Source organism: Helicoverpa zea, chromosome 19 (genome assembly GCF_022581195.2).
Source record: "Helicoverpa zea isolate HzStark_Cry1AcR chromosome 19, ilHelZeax1.1, whole genome shotgun sequence".
In the NCBI taxonomy this organism is placed as follows: domain Eukaryota; kingdom Metazoa; phylum Arthropoda; class Insecta; order Lepidoptera; family Noctuidae; genus Helicoverpa; species Helicoverpa zea.
The window spans coordinates 1,677,016-1,703,876 of NC_061470.1; the positions used below are offsets into that span (position 1 = coordinate 1,677,016).

Genomic DNA, 26,861 nt, shown 5'->3' on the forward strand with positions numbered 1-26,861 from the left:
AATATTTAATTTTTTTATTGTTGAAAATTCTTTCATAAAACATGATATATTCATTTACAATCTATTATTATTAACTTACAAATAAATTACAAATATGGAGGTCGTTTCATAAAAAAAATATGACTGTATGATGTTTAAATGACTGAATAGAGATTTGATTTACATTTTTATAATTGAAAAAAAAAAAATACATTTTCTGAACTAAAAAGAAACAGCAACTTCAAAAAATCTTTTACAATCATTTTAAAGAAAATAAAAATGTGCAAAAATTGCAAAAAAAAATTGGTGGTTGGTGTGTTCTTTAATGTTGAAAAACACACAATTTTATTGTTGGTTGTTTTAAGTAGTTATAATATTTTTAATGAAACGACCCGAAAACTAAATTGAAAAATCTAAATAATTTTCGAAACTGTAACATAAATTTTGAAACATTTCACAATAAATTGAATAAAAGACTAATTTATAACTTTTTTCTGTCCAATGACAAAAAACAATAAATCGTTGATATTTTCTTCGATAAAATAACATTTTTTTTATAACAATATTGTATAAAATAACAATGTCTCCAATTTGTGTCCTATCTATAAATTAACAAAGGTACTTTATTTATTTATATTTACAAAAATTAATATATAATATCTGTGACATTTACTGCACTTATGAGTATTTATATAAATACAATAAAAAAACTATCTGATAGGCACTTATGTGATTACATCCTATATAACATACCTCTGTCAAAACTTGGGAACAAGTCAGCAAAAATCATAAGTATGTTACTTTCACGTCCATTAATATATAACGAATAAATCAGGTATAGTCAACAATCCAGGCTTGCGCCGTCCATCTTCACATATACGTGGTTTTTGGTTGTTCAGTGTTAATATTCCAAAATAATCATCTATGTATCTACTATGGCATTCAGTAGGGTCGCACGGTGCCGAGGCGGCCGCGCGGGATCGGCTCCGCGTAGCTGTGGCGGAACTTCGTCTGCTGACGATCAGCCAGCTCGCGGAAGTCTCTGTAGTCCCGGTCATAGTACCTCTCTCTGTCACCCTCGACGTACGACTGGCGCTGGTCGTCCAACAGCCGGGAGCGACTGAACGCTCGCTGCCTGTCGTTCCAATCCCCTCTCCTTCTTTCTTCGATCACTGGCTCAATGATCTCGTCCTCCTCGATGCGCCGGTCGAGCTCCCTCCTGCCTCTCCGGTCGTAGCTGTCGAACTCGTCTCTATGAGGCTTGGGCTCGATCCTGTTCAAGTAGTCCTCCGCGCCGTACTCGTACCGCTTGACGTCGTCGCGCTTCCTGCCGATGCGCGGGAGTCGCTCGAGGTCGCGGGGCGGCAGCTCGCGCTCGGCGAGGCGCTCGTCCTTGCGGCGCTCGGGCGCGTGGCGCTCCGCGTCGCGATGAGAGCGCTCGGGCTCTCGCCGGGAGCTCACCTCTCTGTGTCGGTCCTGCCGCTCGTCCCTCCGTTCTTCCTCGGGGGAAGAAGTTGAGCGACTGTTCCGCTCCAGCATGCTCCTCCGCATCGCCATGTGCGCCTCCAGCTCCCTGTTGAACCTCTCCCTTTCAAGATTCATGAACTTTTCTTTAGCGACGTTGAATCTGTCTTTTGGCGACGCTTCAGCGATTTTGAGGCTGCCTTCACTGGCTCCCCTTTGTAGTTTGCCAAACCTCCGATCTTCGACTCTGTCGATGCTTCTGTTGGATGGTTTGGTTTCAGCGACATATCGTCTCCTGTAGTTGATTGTGTCGTCCTGGAACTTCTCTACTGGCTTTTCTGGTTTGACGCGTTCGAGTGACTCGTGTCGGAACCTCCGCTCGAAGGTGTGGTCGCGGAAGGGCGCGAGCTGGTCTCGGAACTGATCGGCGAAGTCGTCGGGGTAGCGCTCGTAGTGTCGCGGGGAGAGGGCGCGGCGCGCGGGGGAGGCGCGGCGGGGGGAGGGCGCGCGGCGAGGGGGAGACGCGTCGAATGCCTCGTGCATCATGTACGCTGTGCTCTCCGCCCAGTCCTCCTCTGGAAATAGAGAAAACGGTTTGTTATTAAACAGTAAGTGGACCTACACATAAACTTTTCTAGGGGTCACATTCATATGTTTGGACAGAACAGAAGTAGCAGTGAATACACTGTCAATAAAGAAATTGGAGAGAGATTCGTTTCCAAATTGTTTGTAGTTTATTCTTTGCAAAGATGTGCATTTACATAACTAATGAAGCCACAAGTTCAACGGTAAACCACGTGAACGTCACGCTTAACTTTTCGCAGATAACACACAGTTCCGCATTATCGCACGACGCAACTGCAGTTACTTGTGCCAAAAACTGCATCAGCTAACGTTAGGAGCATCATTTGCATACCTATTCATGTTGACTCGAGAGCTTTTGAAAAATTTCCTCACTACTTTTTAAGTAAAATCTTCTTTGGAGTTTCTTTAGGTATTTAAGAACTTCGAAATGGGATCAGTAGGTTTGCAGATATCTAACTGTTTTGCTAATTGGTTTTTGTTGTTGCTATTTATGTTATTATGGCTTATGTTATTCTCTGAAACATTGTGATGCCATATTAGGCTAGTTATAGTAGGTATATTTCTTGTTATGTATTCCATACTAGCTGTCCCCCACGTCCTAACCTGAGGCCCAAGGGGTATATTTCCCGCATCGGAATAAGAAGTACCCTATAGGTATCCTTTCTCAGGCTTTTGACTATGTTTGGTATAAAACATTTAATTAGGCTTGGAAGTTTTGACATCAAGGCCAGACAGACAGAAAGATTGTGAAGAAACCTGTCTAATCTAGGTAGAATATAAAAATTCTGAAGTCTCTAATATTATGCAGACATTCAACCTGACCTCAAGCTTTTATTTACCCAAGAATAAAACAAATTATTATGTATTTAGCACTATTGGAAAACATAAAAATATCTTCAAATTTGCCTAGCCTACTTTTATAATTGTATGCGCGTGCGCTCATAGTGGTCTCACTTTTACGTGTAACGGGACCCCATCTTCGAAACAGTCGGCAACTTGTTTTTAAATAAAGAATTGACATAGAAAAGAACCTGTAGACTTAGGGCTGTCAAAATTTGAAATGAAAGTTGTGTGTGTTTTTGGGCGTGAATTTTTTTGTGATAGATTTTAGAGTTCGGTAGTTAAAGGATAAGAGAGAGTTCTATAATTATCAGGCATACTCAAAAGATGATCCTCTTACTCAAAATATTGTCAGTTGCAGTTTCTCTTCTTAGAACAAGATGGATTTTATTGGAAAATCCATAAAATATTTTGTTAGTGACTCTTTGAATTACTCTGTGTGTTTCTAATTTGTAAAACAGGCGCGGAATTAAAAATTCCTATAGATATGCTGCTGAATCAGATTTAAATAAGGTGCTATTTTTACATTTGACTAAGGACTCAAGCTATCCGGGTTTTATCCGGGACTTATCCGGGTGCGGTAAGTAAATCCCCCGAGACGTGGGAACCGCACCATCTACTCTGGAAATGGACCACCCATGTTAACCACCAGAACACATAAAATAATTAAGTACACTAACGAAGTTTGGTCCCACGGAACCACAAGCCTTTCAAAAATATTTCTTGCGTCCATTAATCAATTTTTACAACACGAAACCTCGTGCGTGATTCGACACGCACCTGTCAGATTTTTTTATATATTATTTCTTAATAAATAGCGGTTCCAATAACTGTTTAATATCCGTTCCCAATATTTTATCTATCTGTGATTTTGGTTACTAGAGATAGGAATTTGTCGTAACTTGTATGGGGTTATTGTCAAAAACTGTATCTCATCTCCCGAGCCTTTTCCAATCTATGTTGGGGTCGGCGTCCAGTCTAACCGGATGCAGCTGGGTACCAGTGTTTTACAAGGAGCGACTGTCTATCTGACCTCATCTACCCGGTCACCCCTTGGGAAGACTGGCTATCAGACTTGCTAACTTTTGACTACCTACCCGTAACGACTGCCAAAGATGTTCAATGACGGCTGGGAGCCTACAGTTTAACGTGCCCTCCATAACACAGTCATTGGTGTTCAAGATACTTAAAAAGTATACATATACAAACTTGGAAAAGTTGCATTAGTAATAGGTACTTGGCTCAACTGCAATCAAATCCACACATTCATACTTGCGAGGTTGATTCTTTACCCACTAGGCCACCACGACTATCAAAATTCTATCTATAGTAAGGAAATCAATAGATAGATAGAATATTAAGATCAGCCGTTAGTCATGTACTACTCTCTGGTGTTGATAGTTAAGATATGTCGGTTTCGTCGTTTCGTATGTTATCTATATCTATACATATAATAAATCTGTAAAAAAACTGTGTCTGTACATTGAATATATTAAAAAAATAATAATTGGGTGGGGTTTAGAAACAGTAATGGAGCACAAATCCAAAAAAAAAATTCTGTCTGTATGTCTGCATGTCTGTATGTCTGTATGTCTGTATGTCTGTTTGTTTGTACACGCTAATCTTCCGAACTACTGAACGGATTCCAATGATTTTTTCTTTGTTGTATCAGTATTAAGCCTGGTCAACATATAGGCTATAATTTATCTTCGAAACTTGAAGACCTGATGCAGAACTCCAACAGACCAACAAAACTATAAGAGATACAAAAATGGTGCCATGGCAAAAATTGTTTCATGTGATGAGCATTTTCAGCTGAGATAATAAATTTGAAGATCTGGAACACCTGATGTGGAACCCCAAGAGCCCAGCTTCTCTGTACCATATACAGGTATGATGTTTTAGCAAAAGTTGTTCAATTTGATAAGCACTTTCTATTGACTTATACAAATTGAAAATCTAAAACACCTGATGTGGAACTCCAGGGGCCCAGCTAGACTATAGCATATGAAGATATGACGTTTTAGCAAAAGTGGTTCAATCTGATAAGCACTCTCTATTGACGTATAAACATCGAAGATCTGGAACACCTGATGTGGAACTTCAAGAGCAATACTACACTTGAAATGTATAGAAATGAATGTTATGAAATAGGTATGGCGAATCAAAAAAAAGTAATTAGTCCGTCTTTTAGATAACCCTAAAATAATGGACACGTATTTTTCTTTTCTCTCTCTCACAAACAAATAATAACGAAGATACAACACGCTTGAATTTTGTGTTAAGTCACTGCTTAGTACAAATTTTACATACCTAGACGTGGCGTTACGAGCCCCCACTCTCCGACTTTGTTGCGTTATATCTCATTATTATTTTGTATGTCTCTTCCAGACCTCGGGACTACAGAGTTCCGAATTTTTGGGAGGCAAACGTGGGGCCGAAGCCAACACGCTGAAGACCCTTTGAGACAACTTTAATGAAATGGTGACACAAAACCGACGATTATCCCTTTATACACTATAGAAATGAACCCAAGGACAATCCCCGATGGACGTCGTTAAAAAAAGACAATCCCCGGTTCTGTGCTAAACTATTGCTCACTATGGAGGAAAAGTACTTGGGCTATTGTGATGGGATGTTAGTGGATGACAATGTATTAGGTACATGTAAAAATGGCAGGTGGAGACTTGCCACCTCACTTACTGGGCTCCCGGGAACCAGTCACTGAATAGCAACAAGAGGGCAACAGGTACATGAGCGGCTGTAGGGTGAGGATACCTCGGTGGACTTTAAACGCTGATTACGCGCTCCCTGTGCTTACCATGAGGCACCTACCCTCCGAGCAGGGCTACTAATCCTGCTCTAGCGACTCCACTCTGGACGGCCAAGCCAAGCCAGAGGCGTGAGACCTACCCCCGTCATGGTTCACTCCGACCGGCCGGAAATGGGGGACAGTATACTCTCCCTGGAAAACTCAGTATATATAGCCCCGCGGGGTCGTTACTCCCCGTCATCAGCCTCAGATGTCCTGCGGTGCCTGTATCTCATTATTATTGTCGTTATTATCTCAAGAGCCTTTGTCCCAATTATGTTAGGGTCGACTTCCAGTCACGATGCAACTGAGTACCAGTGTTTTACAAGGAGCGACTGCCTATCTGACCTCCACAACCCGGTTACCCGCTCAACCCAACACCCCTTGGTAAGACTTACTGACTTCTGACTACCCATAACGACTGCCAAGAATGTTCAATGACAGCCGGAACCTACAGTTTAACATCCCCTCCAAATAACGGTCATTGGTATCCAAAATATACGTAGAAAGTACTAAGAACTTAGAAAAGTTGCATTGGCAGGCACTTGCCAGACCTGGAATCAAAGCCGCACGCTCATACTTGAGAGATTGGTTCTCTACCCACTAAACCACCACGACTTCCACTAAGTCACCACGACTTTGTCATCTATTTAATGTTTTTTTACGTAATAATACGTGTACCTAATATTTTTGCCACTCACAACTTAAATGCGGACTAATTAGAATCACCACTTTTATCCCTATGGTCACGTCTATTGCGGTTCAGTTCTCAGCGTTTTGTTTAGTCTGCTGTGCTTTTGCCGTTAAAGTACAAAAATTAAATATATGGAACGTTTCTAATGGTTATGCGTATTCCGTTGTTTCCAAGTCAACGGGCCCTTAAAATTCAATATCAGACTATTCAGATCTTTGATTTTGCTGACCCCGTAGTCGCTGGCATAAGGGACAGGATCCGCGTACGAAGTCGCGGGCAGAAGCTAGTTTAAAATATGTGGATGGGTCAGTTTTTTGGGCCTACAGTGTAATGGGACCACATGTTTTAATCTTTAATCTGTAATGGTTGTTTTTAGATGAGTGTATAATAATAAATTGAAGTGGAAAATTACCCTGTAATTATGTAATTACTTGTGTATCTCGAAACTAAAAATTTTAGGAATTGGTTTCGGAATGAGTTGATAATGTAAATGGGAATAACTAGAATCGTAATTGTCTAAGAGACATTTTTGAGCAATATTAGGTACCTACATTATAACAAAGTTTATGCGAAAACGGAAAGTGTGAAAACCAAAAAAGCTTGAAACGACAAAGATACCTAAATACCTAAAAACATTGGCATTAGTTTCCATTGCCTATTTTACTATGAACGAAAATACCTAAAATATTCTCACACACCATCCCGCCATTTTGTCTAAAAGCGCGCCAATTCATTCACTCGCTCATTGTTCATCGTGCTCATTCCCCCTGTGCTCTATGGGAAAACGTAATGACTTTCAAACCATTGTTTAAGTTTAATAAACTTTATTTTTGCGCAATTGTTTAGTTAGTTTTTGTTGCAATATGTATGAGAATATTTGATGACTTTTGCGAGTATCTTATTTTATTGTTTTAATAAAAATATCACAAGGAGTCAGCAAGAAGAAGTGCCAACTAGAGCATTTTTTTTATTGTTTCTAGTCGTAATCTCCCACTTTGTGTTGTGTGGTGGTTATAACCCTATTATCAAGAAGGAAAGATCGGAAGGTATCAGACTCTTCTAGACAAATGCGTTCCAGAGCCACGGCAATTTCTGGAAAAAGTATTCAGAATTCCAAAATCATCCTCCGAGCCTTTTTCCCAACTATGTTGGGGTCGACTTCCAGTCTAACCGGACGTAGCCGAGTACCAGTGCTTCACGAGGAGCGACTGCCCTATCTGACCCCCTCAACCCAGTTACTCGCACAACCCAATACCCCTTGATTAGACTGGTGTCAGAATTATTGGATTCAGAATTCCAAAACTGGAAATTGAATTCAGAGCTGGAATTATTTTTCTTTTATATTCTTTAGAAGCCACAGTTTTTTTTTTCAATTCGCAAGACCATGAACTATTAAAACCGTAATTCATGATTTACGATCAACTTTTATTGAAATCAATTAAAATTAAACTATCTTTCAAAAACTGGAGCAATCCGGTAATTAAATAATAATTTTATTGCAAATTAATCGTACTCGCAAACTCCAGACTAAACAGTCGGCCGACAATTGACCATTTCTTTTTAAAGAAAATCTTGATTCCAATCAAAGTTTTCAGTCGGTCTTATACCGGCTAAATACCTGACCTTTGTAATGTGCGTACTACCATTCATCTTCATACTGATTTATGAGCCCAAACTAAATATCGGCCGACTAAAAGTTTGCCGTGTGCTCTTAGAGTGAGTCGTTAACATTTTTCTGTGATAATGAGTTTATTGCTCAAGCTATCGAATGTTTTGGCGGATATCTAGTTATTTGGTAATTATTGGAGTATTCAACCTAGTTTTATTTCTGTAAATATGACTTCTTAATGAGTTGGGTTTAATTAGTGTTGCTTAATCAGGCGACGATTGCGAATATCTAGTGGGTTTAGTTTAAAGATGGTTTGATGTATTGACATGGCTTTCCTAAGAAACGATTAGTGTAAAATAAATACACGTTAGCAATACCCCACGTTTTTATCATATTTCAAAGGAAATACAGTTTTTTTTTAGTTATCGTTTGCCTTATTTTTATTTCACTGTCAAATTCACACTTTCCCTCATTACATCAATGATAATAGATGTATATTTTACATGGCTACACATGTCACCAGGGCTGAAACGCAATCCGTGGGACCCACTGCGCCTCACCCGGGTAAAAAGTAGCCCGTAGCTTTCCTCTATAATTGGGCTATCTAATATTTTGTCGAATCGGTCCCGCATTTCTTGAGATTAACACGTTCAAGTTAACAAACTCTTCACCTATTCTAAGTATCAATATCTTTACCACAGACTAAAAAAGTTTACTATAGCTAACTGACCTCAAAATTGAAGAGTACCTACGCATGTTTTTCACATACACAAATACTAAATACACAGTTTAGTAATTCCCACGAATAATGCATTAAAACAATACCATGGAGGGAGACAGAATACACTTTTCCATTATACGCAGTTTTCCCAAAGAGGAAAAAATAACTATTGTCTCTGAAAAGATTTTCAATGTACGACCTTCCTATTCTTTGGGGTGATTCCTTTGTCTATGGTATTTCTAATAGTCTGTGGTTGATGGTAGTAGTTAACTAAATATACTTGCATTGTTGGGTTGGAAAATGTGACTGCTAATGGTCGAATGCATCTTTAGATTGTCTATGCGTCATGGGTATTTTATTTAAGGAGTTAAGTATAAGACAAACATACCGATAATGTCTGAATTATTTTAAGATCTAGTACTTAGCATTTTACTTGATGCCTTAACTTAATATTATGCTCAGTTCACAGAAATAATTTTGAAGATTTGTAACGAGGTTTTAAAAAACTTACATAAAATATTTCAGATTGTCACCACTCCATTCCCCTAGAAAAGGTTTGAAATCATTTTTATAAATTTTCAAACCTCGATACCCCTAAAATGGAAGGGTCTTTTAAAAAGAACAACTTGTTTTTTCGTAACAAAAAATTATATTAAAACAATTAACTTTATAACGTATCATAAAAATATTTCATTACATTATGTTTTCAAAAAAGCGTTGGTACCACAACCGCCCGAATTGAAAGGGATCAACTCGAGTTCACTCACACAGCCTCTTTACCATTAAACGAACAATACAAATTGAACCTTATGAGCATTGTGTATGCATTCAATTTTCTACTCTATCGCTGAGGTGTAAGGGTTGCAATTACTTTGTGATTTTCGAAGATGTATAGGTTGAGAAGGTGTGTATATTTTCGAGGTAAATATTTCACAAGTCATTAGGTCTCTCAATGATACACTGAAGGTTGTTATGGTCTTGAACTATATGTAAGAGTAAGTACTATCATGATGTTGTGTGGGTATCTATAAAAGCAATGAGTTTGTATACACAGTATCAATCGTTTCTATAAGTGCTACGGTTTGAAAATTTTTAAAGGACGTACCAGTTTTTTTTTTGTTTTAATTTAAGAAAATCAAGTTGTTGACTTGCCGACCTCTTTGCAATTGCTACTACGCAAGTAGGAAAAACGATCTTGAATTATTTGTCCAGATTTTCAGTTTCCTAGTCAATTTAATTTTTCCTCACCATTTCCTCAACCCATCGGCATAGTTAACAGCCGTAGAAGATTTACTGCTCTAAGTATCCACTTAAATGTGTAAGTATATCTAGAAATGTGTTTATGTAAACACGTATATTTCTATAAATATTTCTGTAAACACGTATAGTGTAAATGTGTAATAGTGTAAAATAAAACAAATTCCCATTTACACTTGCGCAAGACGGCTGGCAGGAGCTGGATGCGAGAAGCCGAAAATCGATCTCAGTGGCGTGCACTTGGAGAGGCTTATGTCCAGCAGTGGACTGCGATAGGCTGATGATGATGATGATGATGATGATGATGATTTACACTTGAAATTAAGTATAGGTTTAGTACACTTTTCAACGAGAATTGAGTGACCTAAATTCAGCCAAAAACCTCACATCCTTTAATAACCACAGCAAGGCTAACTTTAACATCCATTTGAATCCATTTTAAATCTAACACAATTCCTGGTATAATATTCCGTTTTTTACAATCCGCCATTAAAAGCACAGACAATGGCGCACTCCGGGACGTAAACGTCGTGACGTCACTTCCTATAGAAAACTCCATGTAATTGCTTATTAATAATACGTTAGATTTTATGAGATGTTTGTTTTTTGTTTAGGTAGTTAATAAGTTATGCTTCCCGCGGTTTCTCTTGCGTCCAGAGGAAGGAAACTTTATCTAGCGTTACCGTGTCAATGATTTGATTATCTAGATTTTAATGAACATAAACATATATTATAAAGCTGAAGATTTCATTTGCTTCAACGTGCTCATCTCAGGAACTACTAGACCGATTTGCTAAAGATACTCTTTCGGTATTGGATAGTCCAATTATGGAGAATTCTTATTATTTATTTTGTAAACCAATGAATGTTTTCACTAATGAATATGTGCTTAAATTTATTTCCATACAAAATAAGGTGTAACACACCTTAAGACTAAAGCTAAGTAAAGTTAAGTTTACCCGGTTGCGGGAAGTTGTTCTCCTATGACGTGAGTGAAACCGTTGGCTACCAGCTCATTTCAGTATCGCTATAAGTACACAAAAGTTTTTTCAATCTCCCTTGAGAACGCGGAAACATGTTTTTTTTTGAGCTCATCTTGAAATGTTATAAAAAACATCAGACAATCATTTCGATAATGATACTCGCGACCGCCTAATTGTACGATTATATGTTTTTTTTTCTAACTTATGTAGTACTTAATAGCTTTATTTACTTTGGTATAAACCGCCTGAGACCATCAGTAACCTTTTCAGGTTTTTTATAGAGACTTTATGGTATTTTTGATAGCTAGACAAAAACTTAACCTCATAGGCAATGATACTACCTACCCTACTAAAATTATAAATGCGAAAGTAACTCTAGTCTGTCTGTTACTCTTTCACGTCTAAACCACTGAACTGATTTTAATAAAATTTGGTACAGAGATAGAGTTGACCTTGAGAAAGAGCATAGGATAGTTTTTATCCCGGACTTTTGAAGAGTTCTCTTGGAAATGCGATATAAGCGAACTCGACGCGGGCGAAGCCACGGGCGGAAGCATATAAGCATGAAACTTTTGCTTGTCCACGGTCATTTCTTATGAACCTCGCAAAGAAATGCCTAGATATCCAAGTCTTTAAATCTCTTTAAAAGATACCTACAGCTCTTTAGTACACTCTGAGGTGTGGTGTATTATAGTTCGGCCATTCAGAGAATGCGTTCCTGACACGTCGCGATTGAACTGACGACGTAACTTTGCAATGGCGTTGCAGTTACGATAAAAATATTTTTGCTGGTTGTTTACCGTTTTAACAATTGAGGAGCATTAAAACAACATTATTATATCAATAATCAATGAATGTTATTACGTCGTCAGTTCAATCGCGACGTGTCAGGAACGCATTCTCTGAATGGCCGAACTATAACACCAATTTCCAGACTTTAGGCTGCTTTGCGAAAATTTCTTAACCCACAAAGTGTTTCCGGCCCAACCAGGGAATCGAACTCGACAACCCCGTGCACAGATGTCGCTACTTGCGACTATTATAACTGTTACTATTACTCATAATTTTGGTCCCCTTTTTTTCAAAAATGCATTGATTTTAATTTACTTTATTGAAAAGAAAAACAAAAGATATCTACTCACCACTAGTACTATGATTATCATGCGGCCTATACTCGTTTCTCTCCGGCGACGGCGCGAGATCGCTGCCGATCCCCGAGCTGCCTCCTGAAGACTCGAGCTTACGCCTCGCATTCACCCCCACAATGTTCTGGTTGAGGCACCGACGAGTGTCGATGTTAGAAAGGTTGCCTTTCTGACGGTGGACCGTGTCGTAGTCGCGAGGTGGCAGCAGGATTGGACTCTTGCCTGGAAATGTAGGTGAGTGAGTGAGTTGGGGTGAGTGAGTTTGAGAAAATGAGTGAGTGTATTAATTATTGTTTTGGTGGTGTCAGGATTGTTCTTTAATAAAATGATGCTTTTTGGGTAGCCATCGGTTAAAAAATAAATAATAAGTTAATTTCGAAAGTTTTTTGTTTCTAATAATATTTTAAAACTCTTCGTCTTTTGTTGACTTTGTTTTTTGTGTAAATGATTGGCAAAATAATAAAACCTTTCAGTTGACTTAAAAAATAATTACTTATTAAAAGCGTGTAAGTGACAATGATATTTGTGGTTTTTGAAAGCGAAGCTTACATTGATCAATGTAAATAAATAATAAAAATACGTATAAATACTCATTGAATTCATCATAACTGGGGTTAAACTAAAAAGCTTAACTATTTTAAAAATCAGTAGATAATCTTCATTTCTACATTATAGACTTTATATGCTGTACACACGATTTTCAAAATAATCATAACACCAATCGCGTATATTCTTCCAAATATTTTCATGTATAAATAAATAATACAAAAAAGCTGACTACATATTCTACATACCAACCAAACCAGCAGGCTCAAAGCAACTACCTACAAAAAAATCAAAAAGAACAAACTGACCTAATCCTTTTTTACCTGTAGACAACTTTTGTTTCAACTCGGCAGCCAAACTGTCATACAAATTAGCCACACAACGTTCTTCGTTGCTCCCCGAATCCGATTCGCGGGATACTTCGCTCCCGAGCGAAGAATCCGGGGGCTTCTTCGACGAAGGTAGCGCCCCCCTCATCTGGAGTTTTCGCTCGATGTCCGCGAATTTCTTCTGGTTTTCCGGTCGCTCTATTAACGCTTGTAAGTGGGTGTATAACATTTCTGCTGTGTGGTCTGAATCGCATCTGCGAACAAATGAAAAATGGTGAGTGAAAATGTGTGTGGTTTTGTTAGCCTGGTAAATCTTTAATTTTAAGCATGTAGTAATATGCATATACATCATTTACTGAGAGTAAATGCAACGGGTCAAAATGTGTTGGAATAAATATTAGCTACAATTCAGTCTTGAAGTTAAATTGAATTGGACGTTATGACAACTGAGGACGAGCTATTTTTACAAGGATGAAACAATTATGGTAGGTATATAAATGTAATGGGCTTTGTTTTTGTCATCTCAATCAGTAGCTACCAAGTACCACAATAAATTACATACTTCAATCCACAATCGTGCTTAAAACTAAATACATCTTACACAAAACTATTGTTCGCGCAAGATGGCCAATTCTCATGCGAAACGTTGAGATAAATATTACAAAATAAAGCCTTTTCAACATCCATCATCTCTCGTGTCGTTTGAACACGATCGCTCTTGACAAAGTATGCGTTGCTCAATGATAGTCACGCATGCATTCCGAGAGCAGCCGAATAAACCCGAGAGCTTCCGAACGAAAGGGAATGTCAAAGTTGGCAATATGGCCTCATCTGTCAAATGATTGACAGTTGCGACAGTGATAGTGAAATGTGGGCGTATTGAATTTTAGGGACGACCTTCTTAAGTTGCAGACTCTATAGTTACATATAACCATTGTTGAATCACCGGCTTCTCTTAGAAACTACTGCCCTTACACGATAAAATATAACCTAGGCCAAGGGCTAGTGTAGCTTTGCAACTGTGAAATAATAATTATTTTTTTTCATTAAAAACAAGAATTGTCCTCTTTACAATAAATCTACAGAAAACTAGACTATAGGCAGGCTAGTAGTAATAAGTTTTATTTCAACTTTAACCCGATATACTACGTCAATGTCCTTTCAAAGATGACACCAACAAAATTAAATTCCTTACATCATTCGAAAATTAGGTACGCTAGATTGAAACGCACAAAGGTCTCATAACTCATAACTAATATTACTAAATTACTTAGTATCAAAGTATCAAAGTATCAAAGTATCAAAGTATTTATTATTTGTAAAACATAGGTATACATAAAGTGTAGATCTTAAAATTAAATAAAATAGTGCGCTATGTTCTGTCTATGGTGAGACGTACAAATATAGTTTGGACTACGTACTACTTAAAATAAGAATTTTTTACAATTACATCTAGAATTAAATTATATCAAAATCTAAATTAGTCATTTAAGAACTCATCGACCGTGTAGTAACATTTCTCAATTAGAATTTTTTGCAATGTTTTCTTAAATTTATGGAGAGGTAGTATTTTAACCTCATCTGGAATTTTATTGTCTTAATATTAAGCTTCTTGGTATCTCAAAGTTCACCAGTGTCAATGCTAATCTTAAACTACGTAATATATGATAGGTATCTATGGTACACAACGGATGTGTTGCAAGAAGGACCGCGCATAGGCGGGCCCTGCGATTACCATAAACTATAGAGTTATAGGGCATTAGCATAGAGTTATGTCATCGGGTAACTGGCTGGTTATACAAGTTTGGATATAAATAGTTATAAATACTTCTTAGATGAGAATGAGAGCAGTGACAGATGGTCGTAGGGATTTTGAATTAAAAAGTTGAGGATTTACATATGATTAAAGTTTTTATTTATAGCATATTTCATTTTGTTGGTTATTTTCCATGAAGCAGCAAGTTATATTCAGTACTTAAAAGTTTGCCTTTTCTACAACCTCAGAATTTTAATATTATCAGCATTTCAAATATAATTTAAAACTATGCAGTAAAGAGTTACTTCAGAAATTATTTAAAACTGTGTTATGATTTGTTACTCAAATTATATTATGTCACATTTTCATAATATTGTCTTAACAGATGTTTAGATAAGTAAATACATAAATCTGTGTTCGATTTTGTATGATGTCATTGTTCATTCATTAAATTATTACATAGAATTAAGAATTACAACAAAATTAATAATAACTGCATTTTTCATAACACACCGTAGATTTTTCATAATCGTATTACAGAAATTAAATTCGGCTTCCAAATGCCACACAGTGTGTTAATCTGAATAAATAATAAAATATAAATTATTTATAAAAGTTTTTAAGTAACTGATTAATGCATATTTGGCTCCTGGTGGTCTGTACAGTCAGTGACAAAAGTGTTTGATGAAACTGCTATAATAATATTAAAAAGAAGAAAATATTATTGTTTGTATTTTCGTAATGGATAAACTCGAAAAGTAATAGAGCGATTAAAAAAATCCGACTATTGGAATGCTACACGCTTTCCGAGTAATATAGGCCATATTTTATCGCGATGCCGCAGAAGTATCCACGGGACGCGGGTGAAACCGCGTGAAAATGGCAAATGTGTAAAATATATTGACATGACCTCAAAAAGTAGGTTAGCAGTAAAGCCTACCTATGTCCTTTGCGTTGCGACAGGTTGTCTCGATTCATTCAGATATTCTTAGAATTTGTAATATGTATGTGACCTTTGCGTGCTAATACTGACACGATACTGAATCACTGAATTTGTAAATCAATGCTTTGAAAGCCTAGTAATAAATACAAACTAATAAATTATTATTGTATTTAAGAAATTATTAATCAAAAGATTTTTTTTTTATTTTTTTTATTTAAGACTGGTTTATTTACATAGATATTTACAATACATATTTACAATAAAAATCAAAAACTATCCTATCAAAAGAATTTAAAAAGAACCTTTGCCAAATTGCGATAAAAAATACACCTTTTTATGACGAAATACTATTAATAAAAGTGGATTTTCCTCGTATTGTTTAAACCTTTTTGTACAAAATTTATTTATATCCCCACTAATTACAACACATTATGATCTAATGCCTACAAACTTTTTTTGTACACAATCGTACATTGCTTTTTGTACACATCTGTACATGAATGTCGTACGTGCTTGAAGTGGTTCTCATTGAACCTGTTCTAGGTTGTAGGTGGGCCTAGCGACCTGTACGTGGTTGTACTTGTATTTGTACTTACATTGTTGTATTGTAGTTTTGTATTCTCGTTTCATCATTGAGAGCAGGATTTGAGCTGCATTGGTTATTGTCGTAAAAGATATTTTTGCTTTAAACATTGCGGAAAACTTTAGAATTTCTAGACGTAATTGATGTCAAAAAGGTTTATGTTATAGCCATTGAATTTATGTTTTATTACGACGGTGATTGTTTCCAAAGAGATCCTATGTTTCATCATAGAAACCTTTTAAGAAAAACGCAGTTGCTATCAATTTCGACTGTGTTTCTCTTTTTATGGCTAGCAGTATTATTTTACCTTTAATCCAATTGTTAACGATGAGTATTGCAGTCTTTATATAAACACACATTGATAGTGCTTAATATTGTACTTTTCTCAAGTTTTATGTCCTTATCTTTCACACATAATTTTAAATTATAGACCAACATTCGTATTATTAAAACTACAAATATTATAGAACAGTTTGTCGACATTTAAAGGTTACATTCTTGAAGAGACATCTCTACAGCTGCTGTTATTAACGCGACGAAGTACCTACCTGTGTGTTAGCGGATAATTGTCGAGAAAATTGATAGCATGCCACATTAATTGATGATTATATTGGATGACTGTTACACCGTCATGAAAATAAACTTCATTGAAGTAAGTAAAAGATGTGTAGCGATATGATATGAAATGTCAAAGTGAGCACTTGCCTAACCTTTTCTGAGTATGTTTTTGTTTTAATTGCAGTATTCTACGTTGAATGACTGTAATCTGACAACTGAAATTATAGGATTAAAATTGATAAAAGACTAGTTGAGAAATAAATGTCAGATCATTCGGTTTGTAATAATAGTGATTTTAGATCGAAATCAGGTCTTAGGTACCTCATATCACTGACAAAAACATGCAGTTTGAAAAAATACTACAATATAATGAATTGACCAATAATGCCACGATTATTGAGGACCACACAGCAAGATCAAACCAAAGCTTTCAACTCATAAATTACATAATCATATCGAATTAAATTAATCAATATACAGGGCGCAAATATAGCACCCTGGTTGGTAACTATACCTTTGAGCCGTTTGGGTTGAAACCCTCGGGCCGTGGGGTCCAAGTGCTCATCTGCTTTTTAAAGATCTGGCAAACCGACTTGCTGACACTTCAAGTGACCCAAAGGCTGGTTTTTATTTTGGTCAAAAATTAAGCATTGCCATCCAACGTGGCAATGCTGCCAGCCTCTTGGGTACACTCCCGGTGGGCAGCGATGAGGAGTTTTTTGATGCCACTTTTTAGTTGTATATATGTATAAATAAGGCTTTTTTTTTACGTCATGTAAATATTTACATAAACTGAACCTGTTAAAACTTACTTATTATGTACCAAATATTAAATATTAATTATAATACACATTTACAAAAAAAATATAAGTACAACATTCAAAAAAAAAAATTAATCAATTAAAACGAACCGATCGATAATAATCCGATTAACTCCGGTGTGACAGGCGACGCATCTCATTACATGCGCAAGAGCAACAAAAACGAACAAACACGAAGAAATCCGAAGTTACCCGATTGCATCCGAACGATGTTCGAAACTCGCTCGATGAAGGAATGTTGACATTTTAATGTCAAGGTTGTCAGAGTGTTGTAAATTCCTTTGTATTATATTAATTTGTGTTAAAAGGAGTTTGTATTAAGCTTTTATTTAGGGAGATGAGCAGAGCTTTAGATGATATATACACAGGTGTGTGTGTATATCATCTTTCAAAACTCCTTAACTGGAAAATCTTTCCTATTTCAGTTTAAGATTAAATTAAGGTTTGTGTAAAACTGTATTTTGCATGAAATAAACAGCTTTTTTATTTTTATAAAAGAATCTAAAAAACACTTTAGGTTCTGTGAAATAGTTTTACCGCTCTGAAAACAGCCATTTGATGGCTACTTTTAGTAACCAACTTCAGACCGGCTTTTTTTAGGGGGTAAAAACTGTAGAAGTACTTATGTCAAAAAATATGACATTCCGCAATCTTACGGCCGATTTAGGTGATTGAATCTAAATTTTTTCTTATAAACTTCGGAAAGTAAAGAATTATGTACAAATACATGCAATTCTAAGTACAGTATTGTGCTCAACTCTGTTGCAAGAACGACCTTTAGCTCAAAAGGCAATTTATCTGTTTATTTTGCTTGTTCGCTATTGAATTACAATTGAGCAATATTTATTCTGCGAAGAAGCGCTGTTCTGGGCGAATGAGCTCAGTGGCTGCATTCTTTTGCTTAAGTTTTAAATAATATTTTTGTTAGTTATATTGAGAAAGATATTTATTTCTTGTTTTTTCTGCAATGACTTTCAAAATAAAAGTTCGTGGCTAAGTATCCCACTTGGATCAATCTAAAAGGTTACGAGTTAATGCATAATCATAGTTTGTGGATGTGTGACAATCTTGTCAGGACATTTCTTCCATGTTTTGGATCCCAGCTGTCACTTTAACATCTTTGGTGGTCGAGGTCGAGGTAGCCAACGGCAGCCAACATTTGACAACCAGTCTGTAGGTCATTCCAACATATGTATTTGGGATTATGGTTGGGCAGATGATGATGATCAAACATTTTACGTAGTTGCAGAATAAAGGGTTTGTAAAACTCCCGCAAAAGTGTTTATGTAAGATAAGTTGTTTTGCCAATTCTTAGGCAAGTTTTGGCTTCGCTTTTATATACTTTCTATTTACTTGCACAATACTCATTAGAATAAGTGCTCTAGGAAACATATTTCGCAAGGTATTTAACTAAAGATAAACAATATAGCTACCACCTATGGTTTCACGGACGTCCCGCGGGAACTACTCTACACTGCGATAAAGAGGTTATCGATAACAGACAGAATTTTTCAAATCGATCAACAAACAAACGCGTTCACCCTTATAAATAATCTTCAAAAAATCTAATGCTGATCATTACCAAAAGCTTAGTCTAACTTTACAAAACAGGGCTATTAAAAACCACATACCTTAAACGATTCACACATCATTATCAAAGTATGCACCTTTATGCTGATACATAGTACTAAAACCTTGAGGCTGTCTATTGTGAGAGAAGCGACAGGCTGTGGTGATCGCCTACAGACGTTACAACCTTCATACTGATGACAGCATGGCTTATGTAGAGGTAAAAGTATATGTGAAGGTAGAAAGGAAGTAAGTGTTTGTTGGCGGGTAATAAGACTACAATATAAATCTTGACGAGCTTGTTTGTTTATGCATAAAAGACTATTACCTAGCAGGAATGTAGCTTGTGAGATGACGCATACTGCGGCGACCCCAAATACAATTGATTTAAAGGCAGGAAGACGATAATTTTGTTTATTGGCTTGAATGCGCAATATCACACACTGAATTATATTTTTTTCATGATGAAAAAATATTTCAGTGTTACATAGGTAGCCCATTTATCAAGGAAGGCTATATTTTACCCGTGTATGCAGAGTAGTTTCCGAGTAACACGGCTGAGAATCTAGCGGAGCCTAGTTTACAAATAATTCGAAAAGTCTTAAGACTCTGCTCATTAAAACATAATATAAATGAACAAATGAGTATGCAAATGATGTGAGGTCGTATTATAATGGTTGATGATGTATTAGTTAAGGCGTTATCCTGTTTGACGTGACCTGACTGAGTCATGCGACCTGACATTCTAATGTGAATGTCAAGGTGGAAATCTTCTTTTAATGCCGAGGAGATTTTGGCCTAGAGAAGGGTGCTTTATAGACTTTAGTTAAGAATATTTAGATGACCCCAAATTACTTGGGAACATCATCCTCCGAGCCTTTTTCCCAACTATGTTGGGGTTGGCTTCCAGTCTAACCGGATGTAGCTAAGTACCAGTGCTTTGCTGCGGGTTGTTCGAAAGAGATACCGCGGCCCTGGTACATAAAAGGCCCATGACGGAACACGACGGTTTTTAGTCAGTAAGAGTCTGACACTCCCTCTCCGCTGCTAACCCACAGCGGAAGGGGTGATTTGATGATTTTTGACGTCGTTAAAAAAAAAAAAAAAGTACCAGTGCTTTACAAGGAGCGACTGCCCTATCTGACCCCCTCAACCCAGTTACCAGGGCAACCCAATACCTCTTGGTTAGACTGGTGTCAGACTTACTGGCTTCTGACTACCCGTAACGACTGCCAAGCATGTTCAATGACAGCTACTTGGGAACAATGCAGAGAGAAAAGTAGGTAAGCTGATATTTACAAGAAAAACTAACATACCTTTTTCTCATTTATAAGCTGAAAGAAATACTTTTGTATATTATAAAAAAGAGGATAGGTACCTACTATTAAAAGTAAAATATGAATAGTATTAAGAATAACAGTTGGGTTGTTGCAACAAAATACTCAGCCATATACATTTCTTTTTAATTTATTTTACTATTTAAATTAATTAATTGATATGAATAGCTTTTTAAGTGATCGTTTCCTGATGCTAGTCATAGTTTTCGTGTTTGCGTGGCATTTTCTCTCATTTCGAAGCTTCATTTTTCGGTAGCAGGTAGTCGGTATGAACGAAGTTAATCTTTAAAAAAACCTAGTAAATTATTCTAAAATATGCAAATCAAAAAACGTTTAAAAATATTTTTTAACTTATGCCTATCATTATGGCAATAAAAGTTAACCTGTTATTTAGTATTAGGTAACTCTTATAGTAAATCATTGCACAGTTCCGGTAAGCAAATATTTGTACCCGAAATGTCTGTCACGGTGATATCATACCGACCTTAGTCCGACCAATCAAATATTTTTATAATCTATGTAATAAGTAATTTTACAAAGTCTCACCGTCATTGCTTCTAACAACTTCAAATTACACGACAATCGACAACGTTAACGTAAATCGATTCAATAAAATCGATACAAGGCACAACGCAGAAGTGATTGTGCCAAACAAAAAAAAAAAACAGCCGGCAGCCATTTTTAATTTTCACTTCACGCGGTATTAACAAACTATCTTCTATTATTTGTAACACCCAAACGTGTTCCATTGTTGACGCCAAAACGTATTTGTACTGACGAAATGAGTGAAAGTATTTTTTTACTAAAGCCCGCCATTTTGGAATAGCTGTCAAAAGTCGCGAGCTGTCAAATTGCGTGAATTATTCGTTGCTACGTGACTATTGATTCGGTGAAAGGGTATAAAAAAAGTTTGTGTGTAGACAAAAAGCAATGTATCTGTTTTTAGTTCTAAATCTCGTGTTTTTAGTTTTATAAAGGTCGCAGTATTCACCTTTGTACTAAATTGACTTTATTTATGTTCGTTAGAAAGTTTTATCCTTGATTATTATGTATGGTATTTGGCACGCCTCGAATTAATGAACGAATTTATCATAAAATTAGTAGCAAACGAGTTTGTTGGTGTAAAATTCGCGAATCTGTCGTCAGAATTAATCGTAAATCATGATTAGAAAATTATTAACTTATCTTAATTTATGGTAATCCTTACTAATTGCAACGCGAAAGTATCTATCTGTCCATTCATAGAAAGGTTAAAATGTTTTACCTACTTTCAGTCGTCGTCATCATCTGCTTAGCCTTTTCCCAACTATGTCGGGGTCAGCTTCCACTCTAAACAGATGCAGCTGAAAACCAGTGTTACAATGAGCGACTGTCTATCTGACTTCCACGACTCAGTGAAACCCGATTACCACTTTTTGTATTTTTTGTAGTAAAATATCGTACTCTGGACGTTTTTTTTCTAAACTATATGATATGGCAATAGCAATCCTAATACAGCCAATACCTCATTCTACACGCAACACAAAAAAGTTCGATCTAAAATTCCCAGTAAAAACAAAATGGAGTCTACAACAAGCTTATAAAATGGCGTAGGTTATACATTTTAACGCGCCGGGACAAGTTTCATGATTTTCATTTAAATTCTAATCAAAACTGCCTGTATTATGCAGGACTTCTAAGCAAGCTCGTTAGGGAAGATAACTGGTAGGGCCGGTCGTTAGGGCTTTGCGTTTTTATAGGTTTTTAGATTATTATTTTATTTTTATTGAACGACATGGTCACTGAAAGATTAGTTTTTCAATCGATTTGCGAAGTTGTTTTTATAGAGTCATGCCTTGAGGGTATACAGTAGTCTATATGTAATTTGTAAATCAAGCTATATTATTGCCAATCCATCGAGTGTCGAGTGGTTTGAGTAAAAAACATATCAAGATACAGAGGTAGGTAGGTTCATTTATCCTTAAAAACTTTTACTAATTTATATTACTTTTAACCCGTTGTTTACTTACGAGCGCACATATAAACGAGACACAATTGTTTTTTTTTTTTTTGTTGTTTTATAATTAGCGGCATACCTACACGTAGATAAATTCTACCATCCTACTAATCGAATGCTACTACTAATATTATAATTGTGAAAGTTTGTGAGAATGTATGGACGTACGTTTGTTATTCTTTCACGCAAAAACGGCTGGACCGATTTAGTTGAGGTATGTAGATGTGCGATACCCTGGATTAACACATAGGCTACTTTTTATCAACACACGACGCGGGTGAAGCCGCGGGTGGAAGCTAGTTATAAATAAACACAAACTCCAGCTACTAACACCTATTCCTAACCCCTAGCACAGCCCTACACTCCTAGGTTATTGCCATTGCCTACCGGTTTCCTAGGTTTTGCCGCCATTAAACCGGCGCGGCTTTTAATTTACAATCGTAACTCTATTCGTATCGCAGTGATTGTCGTAAACACTGCTTACTATCTGTCGATTAGTTTTTGCTAATAAAGTGGGAATTTTTTAGAAAAAGGTTTTAATGTAAGAGCTCCTTGAGACGAGATTTTGCCGTGCGTGTATCTTGCTTTTACTTACATCTTGTATGCTTATTCTTTTAAGAATGGCGCTTTCAGACTTCTGGGTTTTGCCGAGCGTCAGTGGTCAGTTTAAGCGTTGCCGCACGAAAAATTCACTAGTTTTCAAAGTGCTTGAACAGCGTTAAAAGTAGCATATGTTCTTTTTCAGTCATTGGGCTATCTCTCTACCAAACATTGAAAGCGGTTTATTAGTTTTAGACATAGAGAGTGACTTTCGCATTTATAATATTAACAACAAGCCGTTTCCCGTTGTTTCATCCGTGTTTCATAGGCACTTCTCCCCTTATCCGGACAAAATATAGCCTATATTCACCTGGGATAATGTAGCTTCAAGAATTTTTCATATCGGTCAACCAAATTCAGAGCTCTTTCATGTCAACAACCAAATATTTCCTTTTTACAATATTAGTGCAGAAAATCTTCCTAAACAATATTAATAAAATACCCATAAACTTATGTAGGTCTCGTGCCCAATTCTCCGGTCTGCGCCGCTAGATGTCGCTGTGACCTCTACAGCGCAGGCGCAGAACGTGATATGTCATCGTTGCTTCATTGAGATGCTAAAGTGCTGGCTTAGTGCTAATGTAAGCTTGGTTTTAAATATGGTATTTAAGTTTATTGTGGGTATGTTTATTATTTTAGCATTTCAACCATCTTTTAGGACGAAAGGAACTCAGCTGACTTTAATTAAGTTCCTGAGATTTGATCGCAGTGACATGCAGTATTCCATTCTATTAGCTTTTCAGTACAGGTGTTATGCGGGTGTGAAATTTGATTTAAGCTACTTTTTACCCACATGCGGGAAGAATGCGGAATGCGTGTGTTTTTTTATATACATTTTTTTATTATTTTTTATTTAATACCATTTAAAACATACAACAAAAACATTGATATACATAGCATTCATAAACTACAAAAGTTTGTAATTAATGCTACAATTTATAATACTGATCTTCTTTTCAGTGGTATCTTCATCATATGAATGCTACTGAATAGGCATAAAAAGCCACCCATCGGGTTCAAGTGTAGCTCAGAAGTCAGAAGCATCCAGCTATTTGTCAAGCGATTTGGTGGTTAGAATAAAAATATATATACGTATAAAACAAAAATATGTAAAAAAAATACACCTATCTGTATAGCTTAGCAATATTCCCAAACAAAACAAAACACGAACAATTACCACATTTTACAGTGAATCTTTGAGATATAGTGGATGCCAACATAAATAATGGACGCTACGGTAAGTTTGTTGCACAAGGATCCGCGCGGGAGTTGCGACACCAAATGTCAGATGTTAGGAAGATGGCACCCTTTGTAAGCTTTGTGTAGTACCTACTTGGTTGTACCAAGTTTAGTAATGATTTAAGGTGAAAATGAGGTAATTAACAAAAAAAACCGGCCAAGTGCGAGTCGGACTCGCGCACGAAGGGTTCCGTACTAGAGCAAAAATGAACAAAAAAATCACGTTTGTTGTATGGGAGCCCCCAAAATATTTATTTTATTCTAGTTTTCAATACTTTTTGTTATAGCGGCAACAGAAATACATCATCTGTGAAAATTTCAACTCTCTAACTATCACGGTTCATGAGATACAGCCTGGTGACAGATGGACGGACGGACGGACGGACAGAGGAGCGAAAACAATAGGGTCCCGTTTTACCCTTTGGGCACGGAACCCTAAAAATTATGTTATTTAGAGACAAGTGTCCTCAAAACCGGAATTAGACTAGGCCCTAGCTAGACTGTGTACCAAATCTATAATACTAATATTATAAAGCTGAAGAGTTTGTTTGTTTGTTTGAACGCGCTAATCTCAGGAACTACTGGTCCGATTTGAACAATTCTTTGGGTGTTAGATAGCCCATTTATCGAGGAAGGCTAGGTTCCCACGGGATGCGGGTGAAACCGCTGACAGAAGCTAGTATGATATAAATCAGTTCAGTAGTTTTGAATTCTGACAGACAGAAGTCTGAGAAGCTACAGGCAGACTGAGTTACTATCGCATTTATTATAAAAATTCCTAATTTGGCACAGCTTGATATTATATATACCTACAATTTAACTTATATTTCTAGTACTATCCAAACTAATATTATAAATGCGAAAGTAACTCTGTCTGTCTGTCTGTCTTTCTGTCTGTCTGTCTGTCTTTTCTTCACGCCTAAACTACTGAACCGATTTGTGTGAAATTTGGTACAGACATAGTTTGAAACTTGAGAAAGGACATAGGATAGTTTTTATTACAAAAAAAAATAAAATTATTCCGGACATATAGCGCCATCTATTGGTCAAATCAAAAATCTGCTGGTAGTCACTATTCCACGCGGACGAAGTTGCGGGCAAAAGCTAGTTCATAATAGTTCTGCTAACCTCGTAAAGGCGTGATGATAAGAATGAAGGTTTATGTGCTGAAGTAAATAAAATTGGATTCTGAACGTATTGTTACCGATATGGTTGTAATGATTCAGTGATAGCATCAGAAAACAATGGCCATTTAGGTTTTTAGGTAAATAGCTTCTTAAGTATAGCCTAGATAGCGTGTAGGTTATAGTGCGAAACCAAAAGGTTAAGGGACTAGACATCGGTCGTCTTATGCTTACGATGAAAGTAAGACAAAATAATATGTTAATTTATACTAATACAAAAAGAAACTACTGAACTGAAACGGATTGACTACGGATTTGAAAAAAATCTTTCAGTATTGGAAAATTACACTGTTTCCGAATAACATAGGTTTTTTTTTATTTCGGTACGGGCAGTAGTTCTCACGGGACGCTCGGGAAAATGGCAAGCTTATGATATTGTGACAAAGTTGACTTTGACAATTTGACTTTGACAGATGAATGTGACTTCAACGACAATTTTTTTCAGATTCTACCAAAATAATTTTGGTCTACCAGTAAAAAAATAAATTTTGATAATGTATTACCTAGTGAGTCTAGAGCCTTAGAAAGTACCTACATGTGTAGGCTCCGCTTTATCCTGGTGTGGAAGGGAGTTTTTTTAACTATTGATGGCGTCCACGACCGATTTCGGCCACGGCGGTTGTTCTCATGTAAGGAGATTAGCCAACTGCGCAGGACATATTATAGTGCACAAGCATTTGCGCAGACACAGGTGCACTCACTATTCCTTCACTCTCATAGCCCGATGGGACGGCAATCCGACACGACCGGAAAGAGATCAGGCGCAGGACCGACATTTACGTGCTCTCCGATGCACGGGTGTATCAATCACCAACTTCCAGGCTCCGGGCTGCTTTGTGAAAGTCTTCTAAACCCACAGAGCGATTTCGGCCCGACTCGGGAATCGAACCCGAGACCTCGTGCTCAGCAGCCGCACTTGCGACAACTAGCAAAGCAAAATTAATTCGTGATTGAATGACATCATTATTTTTCAAGTAAAATCAGTAAATCTTAAAGATGTACGTAGAATGTGCGGTTCGAAACCAGTATTCCGTATCGTACTCTTGACATTAACGGTATGACCTTACAATGTGCTAAATGTCATCCGTTTCCTACTGTACTGATTTATTTGAATAATACTAGAAGTTTGTTTTAACTTCTTTTGGCAGACTAAAGTATTTACTTCTGGGTTTTTGGCCAAAATAAGATTTCTAATGGGTATTTTCAATAGTTTAGACACGACAGTTATTTTTGAAACAAAGGTTGATGGGTGATTGAAGTATTTTTTATTGAAATTAACTCTTGGTATTTAATTGTTATGTAAATATTAAC

The 26,861-nt window shown here is 36.7% G+C and overlaps 1 protein-coding gene across 3 annotated transcripts in view; it reads right to left on the bottom strand.

The window, feature by feature from the left end:
• LOC124639598 overlaps positions 1–26,861 on the bottom strand; it is a 112,908-nt gene continuing 86,047 nt past the window's right edge. The window contains exons 1-4 of one of the 3 annotated variants that reach the window (XM_047177040.1): positions 13,566–14,205; positions 12,944–13,218; positions 12,087–12,311; positions 1–2,018 (exon numbers count right to left, since the gene is read on the bottom strand). In XM_047177040.1, the coding sequence (XP_047032996.1) occupies positions 922–2,018; positions 12,087–12,311; positions 12,944–13,218; positions 13,566–13,654 (1,686 nt within the window). In that variant the 5' untranslated portion in view covers positions 13,655–14,205 and the 3' untranslated portion in view covers positions 1–921. Of the gene's footprint in view, positions 2,019–12,086; positions 12,312–12,943; positions 13,219–13,565; positions 14,206–26,861 lie in introns of those variants that run through there. The other 2 variants (XM_047177039.1, XM_047177038.1) reach the window with 2 other exon arrangements.